This window comes from Lutjanus erythropterus, chromosome 8, assembly GCF_056507025.1.
Source record: "Lutjanus erythropterus isolate fLutEry1 chromosome 8, fLutEry1.hap2, whole genome shotgun sequence".
NCBI lineage: Eukaryota > Metazoa > Chordata > Actinopteri > Lutjaniformes > Lutjanidae > Lutjanus > Lutjanus erythropterus.
The window spans coordinates 982,047-1,008,170 of record NC_139324.1 but is presented as its reverse complement, the minus strand read 5'-3'; the positions used below and the strand labels follow the sequence as shown (position 1 = coordinate 1,008,170).

Below are 26,124 nucleotides of genomic sequence, written 5' to 3'. Positions count from 1 at the left end.
TTTAAAATACGGTGTGAAGCATTTAGCCTTTTAAAATAGATAATTGTTAAGGGTTTCTACTGGAGTGCGCAGTCCTCTACTGCATATGGAGGATAAGCAGAACACACTCGGATCATCTTCAGCCTCTTGGCATATTTATTTTAACAATGAAGTGCAAAACTGGTATAAAATAGTTGTGGTGTCATCTCATCACCGAAGCTAAACAGAACTACAAGTGGCGCTCGCTGAGAGCGTGATGACGTCATGTCCTGTACGTACCGTAAACGTTAAACAATACAGCAGTGCAGTACATCAGACTACCATAATACAGGGAGTAGGGGCGCCATCAAATTACAACACTTAACACCCTCTTTGGTAACTTGCTTCCCCCAAACATATCCTCTTTAAGAAACCATGCAGTATCAAGTAGTTTTCAATATTCTAGTATCTGCAGGAAAATGCCTCCAAGAGTACCTGGTTGCAGACCTCCAACCTCCACGGTTGACAGGAAACATGGGACTTCCACAGCGGAAATTGTTCTTCTTGTCCTGTTTTTTTTACATGTCAAGGCGACATATGAGTTTTCACGGTTTGGTTCTTAAAATTTGCAATTTGCACACAAATAAAAAAAAGCATATATCCACAAAATATATTCATTATCTAAATCTCCATGGCTGACAGGAAACACGTGACCTCCACAGCAGAAGATGTTCTTGTCGTGTTTATGTGTTTTCAAGGTTTGGTTCTTAAAATTTGCAATTAGCACATGAATAAAAAAGGCATATATCCACATAATTTCTTTATTATTGTTAAGCATTGTAATTTGATGGCGCCCTTACTCCCTGTATTATGGTAGTCTGATGTACTGCACTGCTATATTGTATAACGTTTACGGTACGTACAGGACATGACGTTATCACACTCTCAGCGAGCACCACTTGTAGTTCTGTTTAGCTTCGGTGATGAGATGACACCACGACTATTTTATACCAGTTTTGCACTTCATTGTTAAAATAAATATGCCAAGAGGCTGAAGATGATCCGAGTGTGTTCTGCTTATCCTCCATAAGCAGTAGAGGACTGCACACTCCAATAGAAAACCTTAACAGAGTGTAAGCACTTTTTTAACTACTGGTTAAGTATTACTTTATTTATGCATTTTTACAGATCTAGTTCCAACTTTTTTACACACTAATTGGTTGTAATTTTATGTTAGCAGTGGACTAATTACCGGGTAATGATTATTTAATTTCTGGTCTGTAACTTACTTTTAAAAAGAAAATCTCAGAGTATCACATTGCTCAGTCAAAGCTTTTAAGCAGCTAAGAAATCTTGGTAAGCTGATTAGAATTCCCCTTCTCCGCCTCGTCAATTCTAATTAAATGATGAAAACCATAAACGCCTCCAGTTAACTGCCCAGCAGGGAAATGCTGGTGCTGGACCAGGGGGTTCACAATAGAAGTGTTAAAACTAACACCCTTAAGTGCCGCTTTGAAATAATATGTCCTTGGTAACTTGTCCAGTTGAATATGAAATGCAGATTTGCAGATATTTTTAAACAGAAATGTTCACAGAGGTCTGTTTTTTTCCACAGCTGAGGAGAAGCACTGAATGCTGTTTTCTTTCTCACTCCATTATCTTACTTCTTTGAAATATCCATGTTTCCTGTCTTTTCTCTCTAACTCCCTTCTCATAGTATGGTCTCGCCTCACTGTCTCTCACGTCCCAACCCAGTTTCCTGTCTCTTCACAATCAGCTCCATTTACTCTTACTTTGATTCACTATCACTTTTGATGTCTCCTGTCTTTCTTCACTCCCACTGTAAGGAAAATATATATACTTACGGGACCAGTATGTAGAATTTAGTGTAATCTAGCATTGAGGTTGTAGATTGTACCCAACTGAATACCCCTCGCTCACCCTCCCCTTCCAAGCGTATAGAAGAACCTACAAAAACTCACAAAAAAAGTGTAGAGTCAGTTAAGGTCAACACGTTCTCACTCTCAACTTGTCAAATACATCTTAGATTTAGGATATAGTTATATTGTGATGTGGCGCAAGTTTGATCTTTTCCTGGCTTTAAAGGCTGCATTACCAGACTTACCAAACTGTTGTAGCTGTTCTATTATTTCTCTTTACCCAATTAATCATTGTATCCATAAGACTGATGATGTATTCATCAAAAATCTCTCTGTGTTAGTATTTTGCAAAATCACCAATTAACAACAATATCAATAAATAATAATAATAATAATGCATTTTATTTATAAGCACCTTTCTTGACACTCAAGGTCACCTTACATCATCAACATAAAAGCAGACACAATATTAAAGAGACAATAAAAATAAAACACAAAAATACAGTTTAAAATTAGACAATGCAATTATGATCAGAGGGAGTAAGCCAGTTTAAACAGATGGGTTTTGAGTTTGGATTTGAAATGTGGTAGTGAGTCTGTGTTACGGAGGTCAGGTGGGAGTGAGTTCCAGCTCTGCTCTGCTCCCCATGGTAACAAGACGGGCAGGGGGGACGATGAGATGGATGGAAGAAGAGGATCTGAGGGTGCGGGCAGGTGTAGCAATGTGGAGGAGGTCAGAGAGATATGTAGGGGCAAGGTTGTGGACAGCTTTGAAGGTAAGGAGGAGTATTTTATAGTTGATGCGATGTGTGATGGGGAGCCAATGTAGCTGTTGTAGAATAGGTGTGATGTGATGGATTAAAGAGGTGCGTGTAATGATACGGGCGGCCTTTATGAAGGGTTTTATGCGGATGGCCAAAGAGAAGAGAGTTGCAATAATCTAAACGGGAGGTGACCAAACTGTGAACAAGAACAGCAGTTGAGTGAGGAGTAAGAGAAGGACAAAGCCGGTTGATGTTACGAAGATGGAAGTAGGCAGACCGAGTGATGTTATTGACATGGGAGGCGAAAGAGAGGGTGCTGTCGAGGATGACACCCAGACTCTTAATCTGAGGGGAGGGAGAGATGGAGGAGTTATCGACGGGAATAGAGAAATTATGGAGTTTATTTAGCGTAGATTTTGTGCCTATTAAGAGTAGTTCTGTTTTATTGCAATTTAATTTAAGGAAGTTTGAGGTGAACCAGGATTTTATTTCAAGGAGGCAATTGGTGAGGGACGAGGGTGGGAGTGTGGAGGTTTGGCTGAAAGGTAGAGCTGGGTGTCATCTGCGTAGCAATGAAAGTGAATATGATGTTTGTGGAAAATGTGACCAAGGGGGAGAAGGTAAATAATGAACAGCAGGGGCCCCAGGACAGAGCCCTGGGGGACACCTGAGGTGACGGGGACTGGATGGGAGGTGAATGATTTTAACTGAATGAACTGAATGCGGCCTGAAAGGTATGAATGAAACCAGTTAAGAGGTGTGTTTGTGATGCCAAGAGAGGAAAGTCTGTCCAGAAGGATGGTGTGTGAAACTGTGTCGAAGGCTGCAGTCAGATCAAGCAGAAGGAGAATGGATAGTGAACCGGAGTCAGCAGCAAGGAGGAGGTCATTAGTGACTTTAAGGAGTGCTGTTTTAGTGCTATGGAAGGGACGGAAACCAGATTGGAATTGTTCATATAAATTATTGCAGGATAGATGGGTGTGGAGTTGAGCAGTAACTGTTTTTTCAAGAATTTTGGAAGTGAATGGAAGATTTGAGATTGGGCGGAAGTTACTGAGGTTATTGGGATCTGAACCAAGTTTCTTGAGTATTGGGGTTACAGCAGCTGTTTTGAGGGCAGAAGGAACAACACCAGTGGTAAGGGAAGAGTGTATGATGACTGTGATGAGAGGGGACAGAGAGGGGAGGGTGGCTTTTACAAGGACAGTGGGAAGAGGGTCTAATTGGCAGGTTGACGATTTGGATTTCTTAATGAATTTGGAGATTTCATTGACTGAAGGTAGGGTGAATACTGAGAGTGAATGGGTGGGGGCAAATGGAACTGGGGCAGGTGAAGTTGTTGGTGAATATGTTTGATTTTTGAAGAGAAAAATGATACCAAAGTATTGCAGAAATCAGAAGAGTACAGGTGAGGAGGAAGTTAATCCGGTGGTTTTGTAATATTTGTGAGTAGGGAGAAAAGGGCCTTGGAGTTACCCTCATTTGAACTGATTAAACCAGAGTAGTATATGGATTTGGCTGTAGAAATGCAGTCTTTGTAGTGGAGAATATGATTTGAATACCTGTCTTTGGGCACAGTGAGACCGGTTTTCCTGTAGAGTCTTTCAAGTTGACGTCCTTTTGCTTTTAACTGTCTGAGAGTGGGAGTGAACCAAGGTGTAGTATGAGTGAATGACACAGATCTGGTTTTGAGTGGAGCAAGATTATTTAAAAGGTTATGAAGGCTGTTGTTATAGTGTGAGAGCAATTCATCTGGGGTAGAAAACCTGTCAACACGGGGAAGTCTGTTGATACAAGAGGATAAATTGTCCAAATTGATGTCCTTAATTTTCTGGAAAGTGATATTGCGTGGAGGGTTGGATTTGGAGAATCATAAAAACATATGGTCTGAGAGAGGGAGGGAATCTGCTTTGCAGTCAGCAGGTGTAACACCTGAGCAGCAGATTAAGTCCAAGATATGTCCTTTAGCATGTGTGGGAAAATTGATATATTGCTGCAGTCCAAAACTGTCCAAACAGAATGTGAAGTCTTTGGTGAGAGTATTATTGACATTGTCCATATGCATGTTAAAATCCCCCAGAAGTATTATGTTTGGTGAGAGTGTGGAGAGGTACATCAGGAAGGCTGAAAAGTCGGTAATAAAATCCTTGTTAGGTTTCGGTGGGCGATACAAGGTGGCAACAATAGTGGGAATAGGTCCAGAGAGCTGACATACAGTGGCCTCAAATGAGTGACAGACAGGAGCATTCACAGGCGCTATCCTCCACTTCTTGCTGTAAATTATCGTGAGACCTCCCCCTCGACCAGAATCACGAGGTTGAGTGATGTAAACAAACCCCGGAGGAGAAGCATCATTAAGTGGAGTAAAGTAATTCGGCTGCTGCCATGTTTCAGTTAAGCATAAAAAGTCTAACTTATGGTCAGCAAGGAGATCCTGCACAAGATATCCCTTACTGGTGAGTGAACGGATGTTAAAAAGACCAAAGTTGACAGTAGTCCTGCTGTGGTTGACAGTTGTGCCAGCTCACCTAGCCAGGTGGGCCAGCACACTGTGATCAGCGCGACGACCGGTGTTCCTCAGTGGACGCCGAGCAATAGACCAGAAAGACTTGATGGAGTTGGATCCGTCCCACCGGAGGTTCCGGCAGGAGCCGCAGTGAATGTTTTTCCGACGGGGCAGGTGTAAAATGTCTGGGTGTAGAAGCAGAGCTGGTGGTGGTGGCACATGCAGGTGGAAGCGGAGCTTAAGAATCTCAGCGGCAGAGTACTGGAGCAGTGCTGTTGTTGGATGATGGACTAAGGACAGGACAGTCCAGGCCAGCACAAGCCACACACAACTAGCCCACATAGTTGCTGAGGCCGTGGCAGCAGCGGAGGCAGCAGGTAGGCTAATCTTAGTCCAAATACACACAGACACGGATGTCAGCTAACTTACGAGATAGGAGGACTGGGTTAACGAATGCTCATAGATAACAACTGCAGAGTCCACAGGCAATAAAATTATTAAAAAGTTTTAAGAAAGCTGGGGAGCAGTGGCAGCTAAAACGTGCCAGCGTTCACTCACCACAGCATGAGACATGTGGTTAACAGTATTAGGCCAATAATAATGTGATATTTGATTTTGTCCATAACACTACCTCAGCGTCAGGTTTGCATGTGCAGGGCTCTGTGGTCAGATTAGCAATAATACATATACAAGATCCAACATCAGATTACAGTCAGAGAAAGTAAAAGTATGTCCCACAAATTGCAGCGCGCCACAAGTGTGTATCACTCCATGTCTACCTCTGCATTTATCACTCTACTCCTCATCATCACAGTTTATTAATTTTGAGACTGGTTTGAGAGGTTTGTATTGATAGAAATGCAAAACCAGTCATCAGTGTAGATGAGTCCAGGCACCACCCCTCAACTAAACCATACAGAGTATTTCCAGCATGTATGAGCATGTGTGATGCAGACAATCTCCTCATGCGTGTTGCATGTGTGAAAGGGCGTCATAGCCAAACAGCGTCATAGTTTGAAGTATAGGGGCACTGACCAAGCTGCCATATTTGACACTGGGCGTAAGAACAGACTGATTTGACTCCATATTTGCCAAATTCTGCTAATAAATTCCCATAAATGTTTAAGAAGCAATAAAGGTGACATCAAGGGATCTCAGATCTTACCGAAAAGTTGTAAAGTATCAAGTTCATCTACCTTTGCGTTGTGGTTCACACACTCAGCAGGGGGCTCTTCTGTAGACATGTTCTCAGTGTCACCATTGGCCATCTCTTCATCATCGCTAACCTCATCTGTCATGGTTTCATCGACACAGGCTTCCAGACTGCCGATCTTCTTGGCTTTCAGCAAAATCTTCCCCTTCAGTTCCTGTAATGAACACCGGTACACAAAGGTAAGAGCAGTCTGTCCTCGTACTTTGTGTGATAATGGCCTCCACTGTAGTATTTGTCAGTAAATGCAAGTGCAAATAAGTAGATGTGAGAGTTTTATTTAATCTAGTCACATTAAGAAATCCATTAATGTTATTTGTGCAGAGTGAGCGTTGGACTACAGGATAGACCAGCATGAGGAATTGACACTGATGTCAGTTTCTGTTGTCCTCAGTACCGAAGGTGGTCGATCACCCTGCACTTTGCTGTCTTCTAACTAAATGCACCAGTGTACCACTATTTAATTGACAAAATCCTCAGTGGAATTCCACATTGCATTTATCTGCCATTACTTCAGGTTAGCATTGATTGTTCTAATTGCTCTAATGGAAACGAGTTTAGAAGTTATACTATTGCTTTTAGGATCAGAGGAAGATGGATGACATGCTGACACACAAACAGTATCTTTAAAATGCCTCTGAATTGTTAATGATACCTGAGTTTCCCCATATTATGCCGGGTATTATCTGAAAACATTTAACCTGAAAGAGGACAGCCATGCTAGCAGCTCTGTGTGGCCGTACTTAGACACAGTGGTGCTTTGAGCTAAATTCTCACAAAGACAGAGTGCTTATGTTTAGCCGGTATAATACTTACTATGTTTCCCTTAGCTTAGTGTGGCAGTAACATTAATAACTACAACAAAACAAAGTTCCGCTGTGCTAATGGGACTGCCAAAAGTTTGGTCGTAAACCAAAGTGTTGGACAAATTTAAATTATGACCTGATGATGACACTACATGGAAAGTCAGGGGATCACCAAAGTTACATGTCTACTAACTAACTTACTATCTAAAAGATAATTTACTCAGGCCTTTTGACCAGACCTATCATGCAATTTGATGGAGACATTTGTAGTCTTTTTTTCCAGGGAGTGATAGTGATCTTTAGGGTTGGGTACCATTGACATTTGAACTGATATGGTACTCATAACAGGACCCACAGGTACCATTTTTCAGTATGTTACTCTCCCTGTAAAAAGAAAAATGTAATTCCTGATTTATTATCTGTTGTAAAAAAATAAGTTCAAACCTCTTAATGTCAACATTGTTATTTATTCGCTCTTGTTTGTGTCTCGAAGCATGTCCTTCCTGTTATCTTGTTGTCATTACTACCACAGTGCTTGGATACTGTAATATTTCCCGGTTAATAGAATGCAATTAATAAATATGGGCCTCAAACTAAGGTTTTGGACATAATACATAGTTGCAGCATGCTAAATAGCATGTTGGGTTTAGTGTTGTTTACTAACGCTAGTAAAAATGCTAATCCAAAGTCAACCAAGACAGTGAGAAAGGCCCTGTTATCTCCAACAACTTATGACACAAGCTAATTAAACACCTTGTCAATGCCTTACTTTAAGTTTTGTTGTGCAAACTTAACAGTGTTGAGTTTACACTGTTAAGTCGCTGGCTGCAGGTATGCTAACGTTAGCCGTAGCTGCAGTGAGGGACAGCAGTGCACTCTTTAGCTTTGAGATACATTATATATTGTGTTTGTGTTCTTTCTCTCTATACTGTCTATTATTCTCATACCCAGATGTGTTCTCAGGTACTAAAATTTGGCACTGATTGATTTAACGTGAATTGGTACTCAGTAGTGATGTCATTTTGGTCAGCACCCATCTTGAAATTAGGTTTTATTCACATTCAGCATTGCAGCCACCATAGTCAATTTTTAGTCTAATAATTTTCATAATGGAAGAGGTTGCTGAATTTGTAGCATGTATAGGTTGAAAACCTCTATGAGGTGCGCATTTGACAAAAAATAACAAAACCCAAAGAGATTCAAACCTGTGGAGAGGGGAGCTGTTGAGGGATCAGCCCACCCAGTGGGGTGGTCAGCAGTGTATCACCCAAGATTTGACTAAGGTGCTGGGCCATGACTTTCTGCTGCTCCACACCGCAGTGATTCTCAAGGGACAGGATGACTGGGAAGTCTGACACCTATCAAACAGGAATGAGAAGACAGACACAATATTCCTAAAATGAACAAGTGGCTTTTAAAGGTTTTCTGTCTTATTTTATGTTGAAAGTCTATCAGCTCCAGCAAACTAAGTGGTAAAAGACATGACACGTGTTTTAACAGTATTGTGTCAAGTTTCCATTAAGCATAACTTTCCACAATCCTCCAAAACAGATTCTACATTATATATTCCTGAAGCTGACTAGGAAAGATTGACTGGAATAAAATAGAGACATGGAGACACATGAGAAGTTCCTGGTTGTTTTCTATGTAGGTCAGTCAGCACGGGTACATTTGATTCCAGGGGCAGGGAAGTTTACCAACTGCTCCATCTGGCCTTAACACTTTTCTGGGCACACAGACAGTCCTGGGAGTGGAATTAATAGCCGCTCTCAAAGGTTGCTTTGCTTAATACAAAAAACACACTTTTTTCCTGGTGCGTTTAGTGGTGATAGTCAACAAACTTTTTTCCATAAGACGAGACGATGATAAGGTGGCACCGACGATGACTTCTCCACTGTAACTTGGTCAGCAGTTTATAACTGTCAGTTGTCTGTCAAAATAATTAAGCCTATTATCCTAGAGACAAAAGTGACTGCCTGTCTCAATACCTGCCAGACTCAATTAACATTTTCTTATTATTATGATTTCTTACGACACAAACTCATTCTGCAAAGATTTTACATATTACATATTCCTTCTTTAAACACTAACTGTGACTATATCAATATCTATCAATACTATCTATACAATCTTAGGTGAAATAAGTTTGGCTGAAATAAAATTAGTTTCACTAAAATGTCAACAGTTTTCATTGTTAAAACTAGACTGAGATCCTAGGACCAGTATGCCCAGACTTTTAGACAACTAAACCTTTACAAAAAAGGAAAAAGAAATAGAACAAGGTTGACTAAATATCGTTAAAACTATCTGGAACTCAGCGATATCAATAGCGACATTTTTTTAGTAACAGTATCCCTGTATACGTTTTGAGTTTAACTTGAAAACCTTGCATGACTTGATACCACAAGGGGACCATGATAAAGTTTGTGTTTTGTGTAATTTGGGTGAACTGACCCTTTATTGGGAAATGGCGCTGCTAACCTTGAAGGCGTATTCTTTCAATGTTGAAATGACGTCTCTAAAAAGAATCTTGGAGGTCAAAGTGTGACCATGATACACAATGGGTTCCCCATCATTGCCGTCCCAGCAGTCCACCTCTACACAACGGCAGCCTCTCTTCAGAGCCCTACACACATACACACACACACACAAACACATAAATCAGAACCGTTTTTTCTGTCATTGTGGGCATTTTTAATGAGAGCAGCCAGGCATATCCGGGGAGTTTCTAGAGCTTAACTAAATGGTTTATTGTGGGGTCCAGCATTACGGTTGTCAAAGCTGTCAGAACCCACAACATGAGTGGGATTCTGGTGTATACAGACGCCACAAAAATAAAAACACAAGAACTTAAAATTTTATGAATCATGGGAAACCCTCTGTCTTTCATGCCTCATGATAAAAAATATTGTGATGTAAGATTTAATTGATTTTCAGCTTTTGATCAAACAGATAAAAGTGAACTTCTGATGATATTTATCTATGATAAGTAAACACATTTCACTTTCATACACTTCACCGTGATTGTCTAACCACTGGTTCAGTTAAATCAACTACAAAGAATAAACTGTGTTGCACGTGGGGTGTGCAGCAGCCCTCACTTGATGTACGCCTCCAGACTGCTGTGTCCCCGCAGCTGGTCCTCCAGGAGGTAGGTGTTGTGTGAGGAGGAGATGAAGTAGTGGCTGAGTGGTTGGCTCATGTCCTGGTGAAGTTCCCAGTGCTGAGGTTTAAATATGGAGCCCTCCTGTGAGCAGAGGTACATGTGGAATCCATTGAACGACATGGCACCTTGATTCTTGGCTGCACAGAGAGTATGATACAGATGGTGTTAGCACAAAGGCTTAATGCAGGATTATTTGGCTATCTATTCAGTCACATACCAAATTCTCCCTGAACTATAGCCAAGCAGGCCAGCTGCCATAATAGAAATTACTCAAATGAACAACATTATGTCATCGTTATGCACAGGAATGACACAGCCAAACAAAGCCACCGGACCATAGTCACCTGTGTGCATATGAGACAGTATAACGAAATGTTTATGGTGTATGCAAGCTGTTTTAAAGAACATTCACTGAGGCTTAACCCTAAGAGTGGTAGGCATAGCCAGCTATGGCCTATGTGGAAAGTATCTATAATACTGGATGACTATACGCCAGTATGTTTGGATGTGAGCTGAAATGTCAAAATAAGGAGGAGACTCTCCAGACTCTCCAAACAGAATATAAGGAGGTGTGATGAGTGTTTCTCTTCAGTCTGATCCCGGGGTAGACTCATGTTTGTTGGTGTCACCAGACTTTGTTCATCTCCAGTGAACTTCATTATTGTCATCATTACTGACTCAACAAGACCTTGAAGACACAGTTTTTGATAAAGTGTTGTGACATTGAACCCAGACAATTCTGGCCCATTTCAGGGTTTTATGTCACAACTTTGGATGGTCGGAAGTCGTGTGACCGTGATGTAGTTTGTTTATAGCATAGTTTTAGCTTTTTACTAACAGCAATTGCATTTATACATAGATACTGATAAAACTGGTGTTCATTTGTGAAGATTTATCATGCTGAACAAAATGTGTCAGTATCATAAAGTTTGGCTCGCCACAGAGCTTCTTTTCTTTCTTCCTTTTTTTTCCAAAGTCCAATGGAAAAATTACATTATCTTTTTGTTGAGGGAACCAGACCCTGACCTTGTTGGCCTACAAAAATATGTCATCGCTGCAGCACTCTGTAGCTCAACAAATTTTGGATGGATTGCTATGAAACTTCGTAGAGACATTATTGGTCCCCAGACAATTAATCCTAAAGATCCCTTGATTTTTCCTTTAGCGTCACATTGAAATAATTAGTCTTGAGCGAAATATCTTAGTAATATGTACAATACAATATAATAAAACAATTGGATGGATCATCAGATATTCAAATCCCCCACAAGGGTCACATTTGAATCACTCTGGTGAATTTAATTTGGTTTTAATTTAGTATAGTTTCATCATCAGGCCACTTGTTTTACACATCAGACAAAAACATAATGTTTTTCATTGTCACTGTGAGCGTGTTAGCATGCTGACATTAGCATTTAGCTCAAATTGCTGCGTTCAGGCTCACAGAGGTGCTTGTGTAGCTATCGACTCTTGTTCGTCTAAAAGCACAAATAGTCTTTAGGATATTACACTAACCGTGAACACTACTGCTCAGATTTTGGTGTGTTGACGCTTTTATCTCCAGCCTGTTTCAAAACTCACAAACAGTGGTGGGGATGCTGAAAGTATATCTCTGGATCTTATCAGTGACTTCACACTGAAAGAAGTTAAATGAAAGCATGGCGACTATAGGGAGAAATCTCTAATGAGTTTATTTGCGAAATAGCAATGGTTATGAAAGTAAAAAAACAAACAAACATTCCTTTCCTTTTATGGCCCAACATTGTTTGTAGTTTTGTCATGGTTGTGGGCTTTAGTTTACTTGATTCCTGTTTGCCTTCCCTGTTGTTTCCTGTGGGCCTCGCCTCCTGTTTTTGTCCTTTCCCCTCCTTTTTTGATTACTTATTGTTTTCACCTGCTCCTGTATCCTGTCATTAGCCAAACAGTATTCAGTGTCTGTCTTTATTTCACTCTTTGTCAGTTCATTTTTGTACATCAAGCGTCTCAGTGCTTTTTTGTGTACCTTTTGGAGTTTTGCATTTGTGTTTTGTACCCTCCCTGATTTTGTTGAATTAAACATTTCCTGCCTGCCCCACCTATGGATTGTTTTTGTCTGTTGCATGCTCATCAGGTTTTGATCTGATCCTATAAGCCCTTTTGTACACTGATGTATTGCTATTAAATCATTCCAACACTTAGTCTGCATTTGGGTTCAAATGCCTGTGACTTTACTTCACACAGTAGTAGCTGAACTACTTTTAAGCTACTGCAAAATGTTGTTCAACTCATAGTTTAATTGCACATATAGCTCCCTACTCCCCAACACTGTTGAGCAAGGTTTTTATATCATTATACATGTTCCATGGGACATTTTAATTTGCCATCTGGCCTATTGTTCTGTTTAATCAAATAGAATCAACAGTAACACCTCTCTGATTTACAGTAAATGCAGTGGATTGAGGGAGGTGAGAGGAAGGTGTAAATCATAAAAGGTAATAAAACAAAGAGCTACCACTCTCTGAGAGACTATTAGATATTTATCTACAATAAATGTTTAATATTAGAACAGTTTATACATGTACATGTACATTTTTACATCAGTCATGTGTGGCTGTGTTTTAGGGCAATTGTGAAACTGGGGGACTCCTCTCAAGGTCCAGCCTGTGAGACTGAGGTGGGACCGACTGATGAAGATGCACAGCTGGTGGTCACAGCCATCTTTACCTGATTCAGATGGTTCATAGTGGTCGATCAGCTCCGGGGCATGCTGGGAACTCTGCTCCCCCTCCTGCTGCTCCGTCCTCAGGAAGTTCTCCAGCTCCTCCAATATTAGCTTCTCTCCATCTCCGGAGTAGTCCTGGAACACCTTCCACACCTCATCCCTTTGAGTCAGCATCTTATAGAACTGGACAAACTGCTCGATCTCCAGAGCGCCACTCTCTGACTTGTCAGCCATCTGTGGAAATAAAGCATGAGCTTTATTTTTCTGTGTTGCACTGTTTCCCTTCACATGTTTTTGGTTTTACAACACGGTTCACAATCCTTAAAGCCAGTGTTACAGCTAGATGACCTAATCTTCTCCACCCTCCCATACAGTATCAGCTCACCGTGAAGAGGTGCAGAGCATGCTCCTCATTCATGTCTACGTTCATCATCTTCAGCAGTTTCCGCACCTCTTTGAAATTCATCTTCCCGTCTTTGTTTTTGTCTGCTTTGTGAAACCAGTCCCAAACCCATCTGAGATGATGCTGAGGGAAACGCCAGCTCAGAACTGTTGTGGAATAATGATTCAAATTCAAAGAGCATTTCCACTTAGGGACTTCAAAATTGTATGGAGGATCAAAATTGCTAAAATTAAAAATAAGTAAATGATTCAATACATAAATTAATATACCCTATATATTTCCTTACCCTATATAATTACCCATTTTAAATGAGTCTTTTTTTAATTTATGTTTTATGTTTCATTTATGTATTTGTAAATACACAAAGAAATGTAAAAAGCTAATAGAAATACATAAAAAATGTTAAAAGCAAATATAGAAATAAATAGAGGGAATAATACAGAAATTTAAAAAAATTAAAAGAAAGGAATTAATTCAGAAATTAATAACTAATTAATACAGTGGAAAATTAAAAGGAGAAAGTAAATAAAAATTAAAATATTTTATTTATTGAGTAATTTCTTTATTTATTCACTTAAAATTTGACAGTTTCAGTCCTCCATAAAACTGTCCTCATAATCAGCTGGATAATTCTATTAGAACAGTTAACGGCTAAACTAATCTCATGAGGAGAGCCAAATTTAATGACATCACTTCCTTCCTCAGCATACAGTGCCTGATTACACTTATTAATTGGTGTTCAAAGATTATAAATATCATGGTCGTTTGTTAATATAAAGAGATGGTGATGTCACTCCATTTGTTTGCCTCTAGAACAGCTCTAACACTATGCTAATTACATGACCATTTTAACAAGACTATTTTAGAGAAGACAGGGAATGAGCCAGTGTTTTTCATTAAATACTGAACACTATAATAACCTACAGTAAAAGGATACTGGTCTAGCCTCTCCTTCTCATCCATCGTCTGAGTCTTGTGAATCAGCTTGCGCAGTCCCTGTATCCAGGCCTGGGCCTCTTCTGGTGAATCAGCCACAAGGTCCAGGTTGCCTTGGCGACCGTGAAACACCAAAGTGAAGCAGAGGTCAGCTGGGAACTCCTCAGCAATGCTCAGCAGGACCTCAGACTGGTGGCCCTCACGCACGGCCTCCACCTCGGTAACTGAGACTGAGACATGATCGGAGTATGGTTACAGTAACAGTTCAGTGTTTAGAGGATTAAACTACTTGAAACTATCAAACTACTTCATACATTGTGCTTGTTAGCCTATTGGCATTTTAAAAACAGCCAGTCTCACAAGTACCTATCAATTAATGTTGGATTATTGTCCCATTTTTGTATTTTGATTGATTGATTTTCATTCATCATATTTTTAGAACCTATGAGGCCATTTATATTGGGGTCCACCACAGCTGGATTAAACTGCAAGTGGGCAAATGTTTTTGTTGGGACCCTCTTATCAAGTTATGTGCAACCAATTGACATGGATACACCCTGCATGACCACTCTCACATCAGTATGGTAAATATGTGGCTGGAATATGCAGCCATTTAGCTTAGCTTAGCTTAGCATAGCATAATGACTGGAACCAGTGTGAAACAGCTAGCCTAGCTCTGTTGAAAGTTAACAAAATTCACCTACCTGCAGATACCTTAAACTTACTGATTAACACTTTGGAATGGTTTTAGCTTTGAACTTTGACAGTTACTAGAAGCACAATTGGGGCCTTTTTTTGAAAAAGTTTCTGTATTGTGGCCAGCCAAGATAAGGCTAATGGCTGAGGCTCTCCAGTGTGTGTGTGTGTGTGTGTGTGTGTGTGTGTGTGTGTGTGTGTGTGTGTGTGGGTGTGTGTGTGTGTGTGTGTGTGTGTGTGTGTACTGGTGGGGGAGTGTCAGTACATAGCCATAGCCCTGCTGTTTATCATGGGATCAAGGGAAAGAAGCCTGGTGGAGTACAGGGTCAGCAAAAAATAGTTAAAACTCCTAAGAATAATCTACATTGATCAGCATATATTTGAACATGTAAATTTAAATCTCATAACGTAGACCAGTCCCAAAAGGTCAACTCTATCTCAGCTTTGGCCCACAAGTTTCAAAATGATTTATAACAGTGGATGGAAAAATGCATTTTTAAAAAATAAATTAAAAAAATAAATTAATTAATGTCAATCCTAACACCAGCATTGATGTGTTTCATCACAGTAGAGTATATAATTTAGTTTTTACTTACCATGTTTACAGTTTAAACAAATGAGATTAAACATGTTAATTAGTGAAGTTTAAAGGTGCTGGTGGGTGGATTTTGTTACCTTTGTGCAGAGTCAAGCTAGCTGTTTACCCCTGTTTTCAGTCTTTATGCTCGGCTATGCTAACCTACTGCTAGCCGTAGCTTCATATTTATCTACTGACTTGAAAGTGATATTGATCTTCACATCTAACCCTTGGCAAGCTTGTTCCTAAAGCGTTTAACTACTCCTTTAAGTAACACTTAATGTTATGATTAAATTATTAATTTAAGTCTTAGACTGAGGTGTAAATGAGGGCCATGAGGTTAGGGTTTGTATGCAGCCTGAACTGACCCCAGTGAACCCAATGTATGGTATGATGTGGTTTGTTTTTTCAGATACTGACCATGGAGATCATATGAATAAAACAACAGTTACTATGTCGACACAATCATGCATGCAAATGTGCACACTCTACAATACTCACAAGTGGAGTGGCCTCTTCCTGCCCATCTGGACTTGTACCAGATCGTCAGGCCGTCCTCCAGGAGGCGAAAATGCCGCTGCTTCTTCCACGAACGGGACTTGACCTTTCTCAGAGTTGACCCTGCCATCATCACCTTGACATGGGGATCATCTCGGATACCTGTCATGTAAAAAAAACACGAGTCATGAACCTCAGATACTACACCATGAGAAACTGGCAGGCCAGGGAGATGATTTAACCAGTTAAAATGATTCTGCTATTACTGATTTACTGAATCATCTTGTATTAGACAGTAACCTTAAACTAATTTTCCCATCTTCAGTCTCAGGGAATAACATTTACTCACGTGAGCTTTCAGGATCCATTGCTGTTCTTCAATCATGCCAGTGGAAATGTGCTGCAAAATAGAAGCAGATGTCTGTGAATTGTTCCATCTGCTTTTCCCTGTGTCCAAATAAAAAACATTTTATAAAACCTCTATGTAAACGCAACTGACACATTAACTACCTAAATACAAATAAATACAGCATGATATTAAAGGACCAGCATGTGGCTGGCATCTGGCCCATGACATGATGTCAAAAATAAACTACCTCTTCAACTGAAGTGAAATAAAAAACACAATTATATTGTAAAAATGTATGTATATATTTCTGAAGGATTGCAAGTTGAAATTCACTGATATTCTTTGTCCAGAAAATAATAACTTATCCAACAATATTTCTCTATCAGCAAACACAGTGGCAGAGCAGATTAACAAGTTATCAAGTGACAGTTATGTTCAGTTAAGACCGACATTGCTCAGCTAGCTGTTTTCATCAGGGCTGTTAATGGCCATTTCAAAGTGACACTTGCTGAGCTGAGTCCAATGTGTAGACAACTACTATATACAAAAATGTATTGAAGCTGCTGTTAGCATTTTTGTTAAGAATGATGAAAATATGTTAGTAATGAAAACAAACAGGTAAATTTTCAGAAATACTGTGCTTTCTTGCAGTACTTGAATGTAGCAGCAAATTTAAGTTTGAGACCCCTGGTTTAGTAGCATCTAGCGGTGAGGTTGCAGATCGCAACTAACTGAATACCCCATGCCTCACCCTCCCCTTCCAAGCGTAGCATAAGATGGCCGCTAACTTGCAAAAAACATGAAAGGCAAATCTAGAACCAGTTTGGTTTGTCCTTTATGGGCTACTGTAGGTTGAAACAGTGAAACATGGTGGTGCAACATCCATGGCAGAGGACCTACACCCTCTGCAGATATACACAACTCATTCTCTGGTAAACAAAACAAGTCTTAGTTTCAGGTTGTTAGACACAAATTAAAACTTTTACCATTTTTTTGCCAAGAGCTGCCCCTAAATCTTACTCACTGGACCTTTAAACTTCAAAGGTTTGCTGAACACACTCTCAGCAACACCCTGATTCTAACTGGTGAGAGGGTGAAGGGAGTCCTTTTATTGGTAATTTTAACTGTAAGATCTGGACTCAAACCTGTGTGTTGGCAAATGACCACTCCCTTGAGCAAAACACTGAATACGAGTTCCAGGTCTGCTGAACCCGACCTCTGAGACACAAAACTGAACACACACTGTGCATTCCATTACCCGTACTATTTAGTATACCACAAAAAATATTGAGAATGTTCCAATACAAAGTGTGACAAATGCAATATAGCAAAAATACCAGGATGTCCTACTGCATCTGGTCACATTTTGCAGTGTGCAAGTCAGCATCCTTTCCTGGCAATTCTGGCCCACAATCCGTCGTGACGAGCGTATGAGAAAGAGGATCAAAGTTCAAGGCGAAATTTTATGAGGAAGTAGTATGTCCCAGTTCAGTACTTTGTAAGGGCAGCTGCAGTACAAACTAAAAGTAAAAATAAAAAGTATGTGATTTGGAATGCAGTGACTGCTTCCTTAAAAGTAATTTGTGGCACTTTTTATGTGGATGTCCAGTCAGTGTTGATGGTAAATGTAGTCAATTGAAGCAATAAATTCCTCAGTGTGTGCAATATTGACTAAGAAAACTACGTTCTCCTGACCATGGAGCCATGCTGACAGTGCCTACTTGTACCAGGATGCGGATGCTGCTGATACCCACGCCCAAGTTCCTGTCTATCACCACCCTAGCCTAGCACAGCTATAACTTTGTTGGCCAAAACATAGCATTAGGTGACAAAAATCCTTTTCCCCTAACTACCCAGAGGAGGAGCGAATGCAAACTAAAATAGCCTGTAGGTCTTCCATACATCTGATGACATCACTGTGACATCATTTAATGCAGGAGGAGCAACAGATTTTGCAGCAGGAAAACTCAGCTTTCTTGGTCAATATAGTACACACTGAGGAATTCATTGTTTTAGCTGACTACATTTACCATTTACCATCAACACTGACTGGCATCCACATGATAAGTGCTGAACTTCTTTAACTTAAGCTAGGTCCACAGACAATAATTGTCTTTCCACTGAACATGACTATAGGTGAATTTTCCCTTTAAAAGATCACTGAAGATGAAAAAGAAGGATATAGACACAATCTGCAAGGATATGGGGGACTACAAATATTAACTGTGTTGGTATTTTCACGAGTCATCATTTAAATCTTGATCCACTCACGCTCACGCCATTAATCTTAACTGATTAGGTAAAAGCAGACAGAAAGGCTTGCGCATGGCAGTACCCGCAGTCTGTGTGCTGACTAAGACAAATGTTACCCTCTCAGCAGTCTGTGCTCATCTCAGCCTGATCAGATGGGAATCAAGCATAGACAGGAAGTCCACCTCCAGTTATGTTTTAAACAATATAAAATACTCTGCACAAAGTAAAATATTGTGTGTGATATGGTTTTTGCAAAATAAGATCCAATACTGAAGCTTTCTCCTGGGTGAATGTTCTCTGTTTGTGTGAGCCGTCCATCCGCCCCACCCCTTCCATGTTTGGACGTTTTCCCTCTTTATACTATGTCAGCAGCCCATGGCATCTTACACAGCAGCAGATGGATTTACACTGAAGTCAGTTAAAAAGCATGGTGTCACTTTCAGCTGGAATGGGTACCATTCCAAGGTGATGAATTGTCAATCTAACTGCACACGTGGATGAAGTGCAGGTTAACCTGTTACCAAAGAACTGTGAAAATTAAACTTCCTTTTATGCTTACTGTGTTTACTTTGTGTGCAAAAGCTGCATTAAAATAGACATATTTGTGAAGTCCTTCACCTGATAAAGGCCCGTTCTGTAACCTGCACTGTCTATTGTGTTACTGAATCAACCAGAGGGCAAAGCATAGAGATGTTGTGAGCAGGGACAGAATAGAAATGTTAGATTTCTTAATATCAATATTGTAGACTACCTTTTAACAATGTTCCACATTGTCCTCTTTGCCCCACAGTCTGTTTGTTGGAATCTAATCACTCTATTCCCAGAGGTTGTTTCATTATGACTTTGGTGATCCTGTGACTGTGATCCTGTGATGTTTTATCTGGCAGCACCATGAGGCTCACATTTGTGGTTTTGACCGAAATGTCTTAATGTCATTAATTTTGGTTCACACGTTAATGGTTCCCCCAGGATGAATTGAAATTACTTTTGTTATCCTCTAACTTATCTGGTCAAAATTTCAGTGCCACAACATGCAACCAAGTGCTGAAATGTTAACACAGTGACTGTAGCTAGCTATAAACGTTAGCATGCAGAGGTGTATTTTAGCACCCTTGGTCTACCAGAGAGGAAAAGTTTTGCTGACAAAATCAATATATTGCCTATAAGTCTCAGTGTCCCCTCTCCTTTCCTTCCTTTCTGTGAGAAATGATCCCAGTGAAGGGCCAGAATTGAAATACTTTGATATTTACAGTACTATTTGATCAAATCACCAGGCAAAATCATAATTTAACCTAATAAAGATCAAAAGCAGGTCTTTCATAGCTTAGTTAGCTTCAATGTCTAAAATTTTTCTTGATCAATTAGCCACTGTAATATTGGCAACCATTACAGTGCCAGGATCCCACAATATTCCCATTCATCCTGCTGATGCCTCACATCTGAATCCACTTTTGTCCTCTTAAAGACTCATTTTTTTGGTTTGGCAGCTTATATAAACTTAGTTCTGGTTGCTTTACCCCATTCGTAGTATATCCCAGCTAACAGCAGCTTTTAGACATTTTCCTGTTGTTTGCTAGCTGATGGAAAGTGACAAGAGGCACCCTCACGCAATGCAAAGCCACTAGAGACCATGAATTGTTTTCTAAAAAAGAAGAAAAGTGCTCTGTCTGTATATGCCAATTCTCAACTCATTTGTCAGGTTGCATCTCCTCATGATCATATATGCTAAGTGTGTCATGATACACCGGTAGCTATTCACGATAACAGAGATATCTAAAAAATGAAATGTTGATATCATGTTAATAATACACATATGACAATATCATATCAAAACAATACAGCACATCTGTACATCTGTATGCTCTTAGATCATTTCTGTTTCTTTCCACATCACACTGATGTGATGTCATGACAGTAACTAGCTATTACTATTAGATATTGGTAGAGGTGTTCATTTGTTGCTTTAAACAGGGGTCTCCAACAAGGGGTCCAGAACCCCTACTGCGGCCTCCAAATTATTGTTTGAATTCAACATAGTATTTGCAAAGACAAATCAGCCATTTTGTTAAAAACAAACAAGCAAACAAACAAATAAACATTGACAAAAGGCTACCCATGAATCCTTTCAGAATCATGTGAGCTAGCTAACCTTCTATACCAGTGCATGAAACCTATTTTTAACACTCAATTAATTAGCTATGTATTATTGAAACATATTGGCTAATTAACTGTAACATTATCTTAAGTGTATGGACACTCTGTGAGCTATAACGGATCGTTTTTTTTAACTCTCACATACCCTCCATCTCAGAAAAAACGTGGAAGTGCATAGGGTGATGCTAACACAGCTAACATTGGTCATGCTACAGTTGCTGCTGACTCAGCAGACTGGGGTTTGTGCAGACAAGAAGAGTCTTGCTCCATCTCTCCATCAGCAAAGACGTCCATCTGAAAAATGTTTAAGACACCTAATTTAAAGGCTTTATTTGCTGACATGCTGAAATTACTGTGAAACTCTACCAAAAACAAACCTTAAAGTGTTGGAACTATTCTGTATCTACTGCATTATACAAGACTATTGCCTTGTGAAACATGTCAAGTTATTTTTTATAGCCCAAAATCAGGAATTTGTTGTGTTGTTTGTGTGAGAATTTGCATTCTCCTTACGCCATCGTGTCTCATTAAAAACAGACAGAGCCAAACAGAACAAGACAAATGCACTGCAGACTTTCTGCTTATCAGTGAAAACTGATAAACTCTTGCTATCTGTGCTGTTCACTGATAAATGTGGATCAAAGGCTCCTGGAAACAGATGGTTTTCTCAAGTATGTGTATCTGTATTCCTGTCTGACAGCTATCCTTTCCTTTCATTGCCTCCTGAAACAACAAGATGGAATCTTGGGTTCTACGTGTTGTGCCAGCCCCCCCCCCCCCCCCCACTCCCCCACTAAAATTTGTGAGAAGATTAGGCAGAGTTCTCACCACAGTATGACTGACATGTTGCAAGGAATGCATTCACGGTTGCTTCACAATTTAATATCACACTCCTAGTGGAAAAAACCCAGGCTGACCATGAAAGCAAGGTTTATTTTCAACTATTTGATCCATAAACTCATGTGTGCTTTTATGTTCAGTGCTTTCAGTGCAGAGCCACATCAAACACATTTTTATACTCCATCCAAGGTTTTCACATTCTACTGTTGAAGGTTTAACACACCCAGGGGAGTAACAGTTTACGTATAACGGGACTACATAATTAGGATACAAAAAAGGTAGTTGTATTCCATTACAGTTACAGAAAGAAAAGATCATTGTAATATGATTGTCATATTACAATTATAGTAAAAAAAAAAAAAAAGGGGGGGGGGGGGGTGGTAAACAGGATTACAATTTTAAAATATATTTTAACATAAATAATGACATACTACTACATGCAGTGTGCACTTAACACTTCATGAGTCTCATAACATCATTCTGGTCTCTTAATTTGTCTTTAAATCAACAAATGGGAATGGCAGTGACAGTTCTCCCTTTATCTCTGAAAATACTGTCATCATCCAAGAACTTAACATCTAATTTAAAGAAATATTTACAGGTAAGACTAACCACTAAAGTTAGCTTCGGACACCAACCTCTAATGTTAGCTACACAGACCAACTACTAACACTGACTACACAGACCAACCTCTAATGTTACCTACACAGACCAACTGCTAACATGAAGTAAACAGACTAACCTCTGATGTTAGCTACATAAACCAACCTCTAATGTTAGCTACACAAACGAACTACTAACCTTAGTTACACACACAAACCACTGATGTTGGCTACACAGAAATCCAATTATAGCTAGCTAATTTGTCAATATTACTAGTACTACTGGTACTACTAGTACTACTACTACTTACTACAACTCGTGACAGTTTACATTAAGTTTGAATGTGAAGTGTGAATAACATAAGTAAGAAAGTACATTTAAATGTCCATAATTATACGTATATATGTACTGATATGTACATATATATCTTCCTTCTTTTTTATCTTCATATTTTTAAGTACTTATTGTCACTCTATCTGTACTGCTGAGCTGCTGTGACAAGTGAATTTCCTCGGTGTGGGATCAATAAAGTTCATCTTATCTTATTACCACTACTCATCTCAACGTGTATTAGCTGGACAAACAATCAATAAAATTAACCCTGAACAAGCACAATTTCACCATTTGGTATAGCCGCAATCCAAAAGTAAAGTAATAAAGTTGCTTTACTTTAATATTTTGATAGTTGAATTATATTACTGAGTCAAACAGGTAATCATTAATTGTATCACACATTTTTTTAAAGTAACCCTCCCAACCCTGAACACACCCTCCCTTCAGACTTTTAAGCTGTAATTAGGTCACATCATGTTGTTTTATTTTTGGGGCCACCCTCGACTGTTTTGGCGCTCTGGTCAGGCTGGATGAGTCACACCACATGGCCAGTTCTTCAGGGAGTTAACTGACCACACACACAAACACACTAAGACATGACTCATGGGGATATCTGACAGGATGGAATAAACAACTCAGTCTTGAAAACCAACAGCTTACTTTCATCTCATGCTTTTAGATGAATTGAGACCTGTTTTATCCACAGTGGGAATGTTGCATCCCTCCTGTACGGTGGCATTTGTGCTCTGTTATTTACCCCTGGCTGCTTTTTTTCCTGCACAAAATTATGCAAGGAATTCAACAAACAAATGAACAGGCAGTGCTTGTCCAATAAAATCCATTTATAACTCAAGACTGTGGCGGGGAGGGAGGTTTGTGCTCAGTAAATTAGAACCAGAGGCAGTAATGTGAGACATAAAAGCATAATTTCAGCAAAGTCTGTATGCAACTGCAGCCAAAGAAAGAAAGATTCAACCAACCTACAATCTGCATTTTACCTTAATAAAGAAAAAGAGTAATACCTACCAAAAGTGCAGATCCCAGCAGGGTGGGATTCAGGAGACAACTCTCCCAGAGAGGGCCTCAGTTACTAAGGGGTAGGACCCTTAGGAGTAGGTCCAGGGAGGTGTGTATGTCTGTCACACTGAGATCCAGACTCAGGCTGAGTCCAGGGACCGTTAGCTGAGGTCAGGACTTTAAAAGACTGGGAGTGTCCAAAGGGAAATTTGGCTCAACCTCCTCTTCCCTCCCCTTTCCTCACTCTGAGAAACCTGATTCCCTAGTCACTGCTGCCTCACACTGGTACATTCTGCTCTGCTCCTCCTCCTCCTCCTCCTCCTCCCCTCCTCCTCCTCCTCCTCCTTCTTCACCCCCCCCCCCCACACACACACCCAACCAGCCTTCCTTTCTTTCCTGCCACTCATTCACTCGGCCGTCCGCAGGCCCCTCGCTGCATCTGGCGAAGGTCACTCCCGTCCGTCTGCTTTGTTCTGTCTTGGCCTGTCTTTCTCCCTCATCCTCTGGGTGATACCCTGCATGGTGGCTCTCGTGTTTCTGTATCAGCACTGATAACGAGGAACACAATTCTGGGAAAAGACCTGCTGTGCTGGGGAAAGAAGCCAAACCATAAAACAATGAGAAGTATATATTGTGCATGAAAAAACAAGCACTGCAAAACTAATCACAACTAAACAAAGGTCAATTCTGCTCCCTTTATTTGATAAAACTAAATCTGATATTTGATGCTAACAGAGACGTGCTATACTGTCCGTAAATGTTGTTGCAAGGCCCATTTTGCCACTGTCCAACATGCATGTAAAAATGCATGTGATTATAGTCTGAAAATATTTTCAAGGGAAAATTCACCACTTTTCATGTGGATATCCAGCCAGTGTTGATGATTTTAGCTTGCATTCGCTCCTCTTCTGGGTAGCTAGGGGGTGCTAGAGTAAAATGTAAAATGTTCTTTGGCTTGTCCCCATAGGAGAACCCTTTTTGGTTCCTCGAAGAACCTTTTATAAAGGTTCAACCTGGAACGGTTTCAGATGGTTTTGCCTGGAATTCAACTGATAAAATCCAGGACATCCTGGCCATTAGCACAGGAAGATGGACTGTTACCTGCCTCCCTAGGGGTCCTATTTTTCTTGCCCCAAAATTTAAATTTGAATATACACATTAACATGAATCCAACACAATCCAAAGATAAATCATCCTATTTGTAAAAAACCCAAAACAAATCATTTTACATACTGAGAAACCACTGGCGTAAGTGCAGAGGTTGAAGCTAACACACTTAACATTATCCAGTAGGGGTGCATACTCTGTCCCTTAATCAGAGAAAGGGTCCCTGGCCTGAAAATGTTGTAAAGCTAACCGGTGTGTTGTTCATTAATAAAATATTAATACATGTGACATCAATGGACGCAGGAGGAACAACAGGCTTTGAAGTAGGAGAATTCAGCTTCCTTGGTTGACTGCATTTTTCATTAACACTGACTGGACTTCCACAAGAAAGTTGATAAGTTTTCCCTTTAACATGGAAACAAATAATGGGTGAATATTTGCAGTAACATGGACGAAAGCATAATTTTTCCTACTCTCAACCCAGTCACTCTAATGTACTCTCCCATCTGAAATGCTCTGTGCTATGAACTATAATGGCTTTAGCTACCGTAGCTCACTCCTCATAAACAGTAAACAGACAAAAGTCACACAGTGCATACTGAGGATCATCACCGATGGGGATCAGATTTTCTCACAAATGGAAGGCCTGAGCGTAGGTGTTTCTACGATGGATGATGTCCATCTCATGGATAATGGAACCTATGGGGCCAACAATCTGTTAATGTTCCGGTAAAAGGAAAGTGGATGCTCATCAGTGTAGTCTGTGCGGCTGTTAGATGGAGCACTCAGTGAGCACAGGTGAGCCACTGTCTCATCTGACTGACAGAGAACAAATCCAAATTAAAACTAACTTTGGCTGAAATATCCAGACTAAAGAATCTTCTTGAAAAAAAGTTGGCTCATCTGCTGTATCTGTCACAACGATGGATTAATACTTATACTCCACTACATCTCAGAAGCAAATATTCTACTTTTTATTCCACTACATGTGTTTGACAGCTGTAGTTACCAGCTTGTTTTCAGATAATTATTATACGCCTGTGAGTGAGTATGCGTGTAATCAGTGGACCTACGGCTTGTCTGTAGTTAATCTCGAAAACTACTGGACCGATCAGCCTACTTTTTTTTTTTTTTTAGCACATTAATGACTGTATGCTGAGGGACCACTGTGATTCAGAATTCTTGAAAAACCTTTTTTATAACTTTTACACTTATATGGTTTGATGGCCATAGGCATTATGTTTTCAAGTCATCCCATTCTTGTGAATGTGATATCTCAAGAACGTCTTGAGGGAATTTCTTCAAATTTGACACAAATGTGCACTTGGAAAAGATGAATGGATTAAATTTGGTGGTGAGAGGTCAAA

At 40.0% G+C, this 26,124-nt stretch overlaps 1 protein-coding gene across 2 annotated transcripts in view; it reads right to left on the bottom strand.

Annotated features, from left to right (window-relative positions):
• The window catches only part of plcd4b (phospholipase C, delta 4b), a 44,433-nt gene extending 20,598 nt beyond the window's left edge, over window positions 1-23,835 (bottom strand). Inside the window, exons 1-10 of one of the 2 annotated variants that reach the window (XM_084724220.1) lie at window positions 23,660-23,835; window positions 16,451-16,501; window positions 16,105-16,263; window positions 14,332-14,560; window positions 13,377-13,506; window positions 12,994-13,225; window positions 10,226-10,427; window positions 9,606-9,750; window positions 8,330-8,482; window positions 6,305-6,475 (exon numbers count right to left, since the gene is read on the bottom strand). In XM_084724220.1, coding sequence (XP_084580346.1) covers window positions 6,305-6,475; window positions 8,330-8,482; window positions 9,606-9,750; window positions 10,226-10,427; window positions 12,994-13,225; window positions 13,377-13,506; window positions 14,332-14,560; window positions 16,105-16,263; window positions 16,451-16,469 — 1,440 coding nt within the window. In that variant the 5' untranslated portion in view covers window positions 16,470-16,501; window positions 23,660-23,835. Of the gene's footprint in view, window positions 1-6,304; window positions 6,476-8,329; window positions 8,483-9,605; window positions 9,751-10,225; window positions 10,428-12,993; window positions 13,226-13,376; window positions 13,507-14,331; window positions 14,561-16,104; window positions 16,264-16,450; window positions 16,502-23,659 lie in introns of those variants that run through there. The other variant, XM_084724219.1, reaches the window with a different exon arrangement.
• Window positions 23,836-26,124: the final 2,289 nt, after the last annotated feature.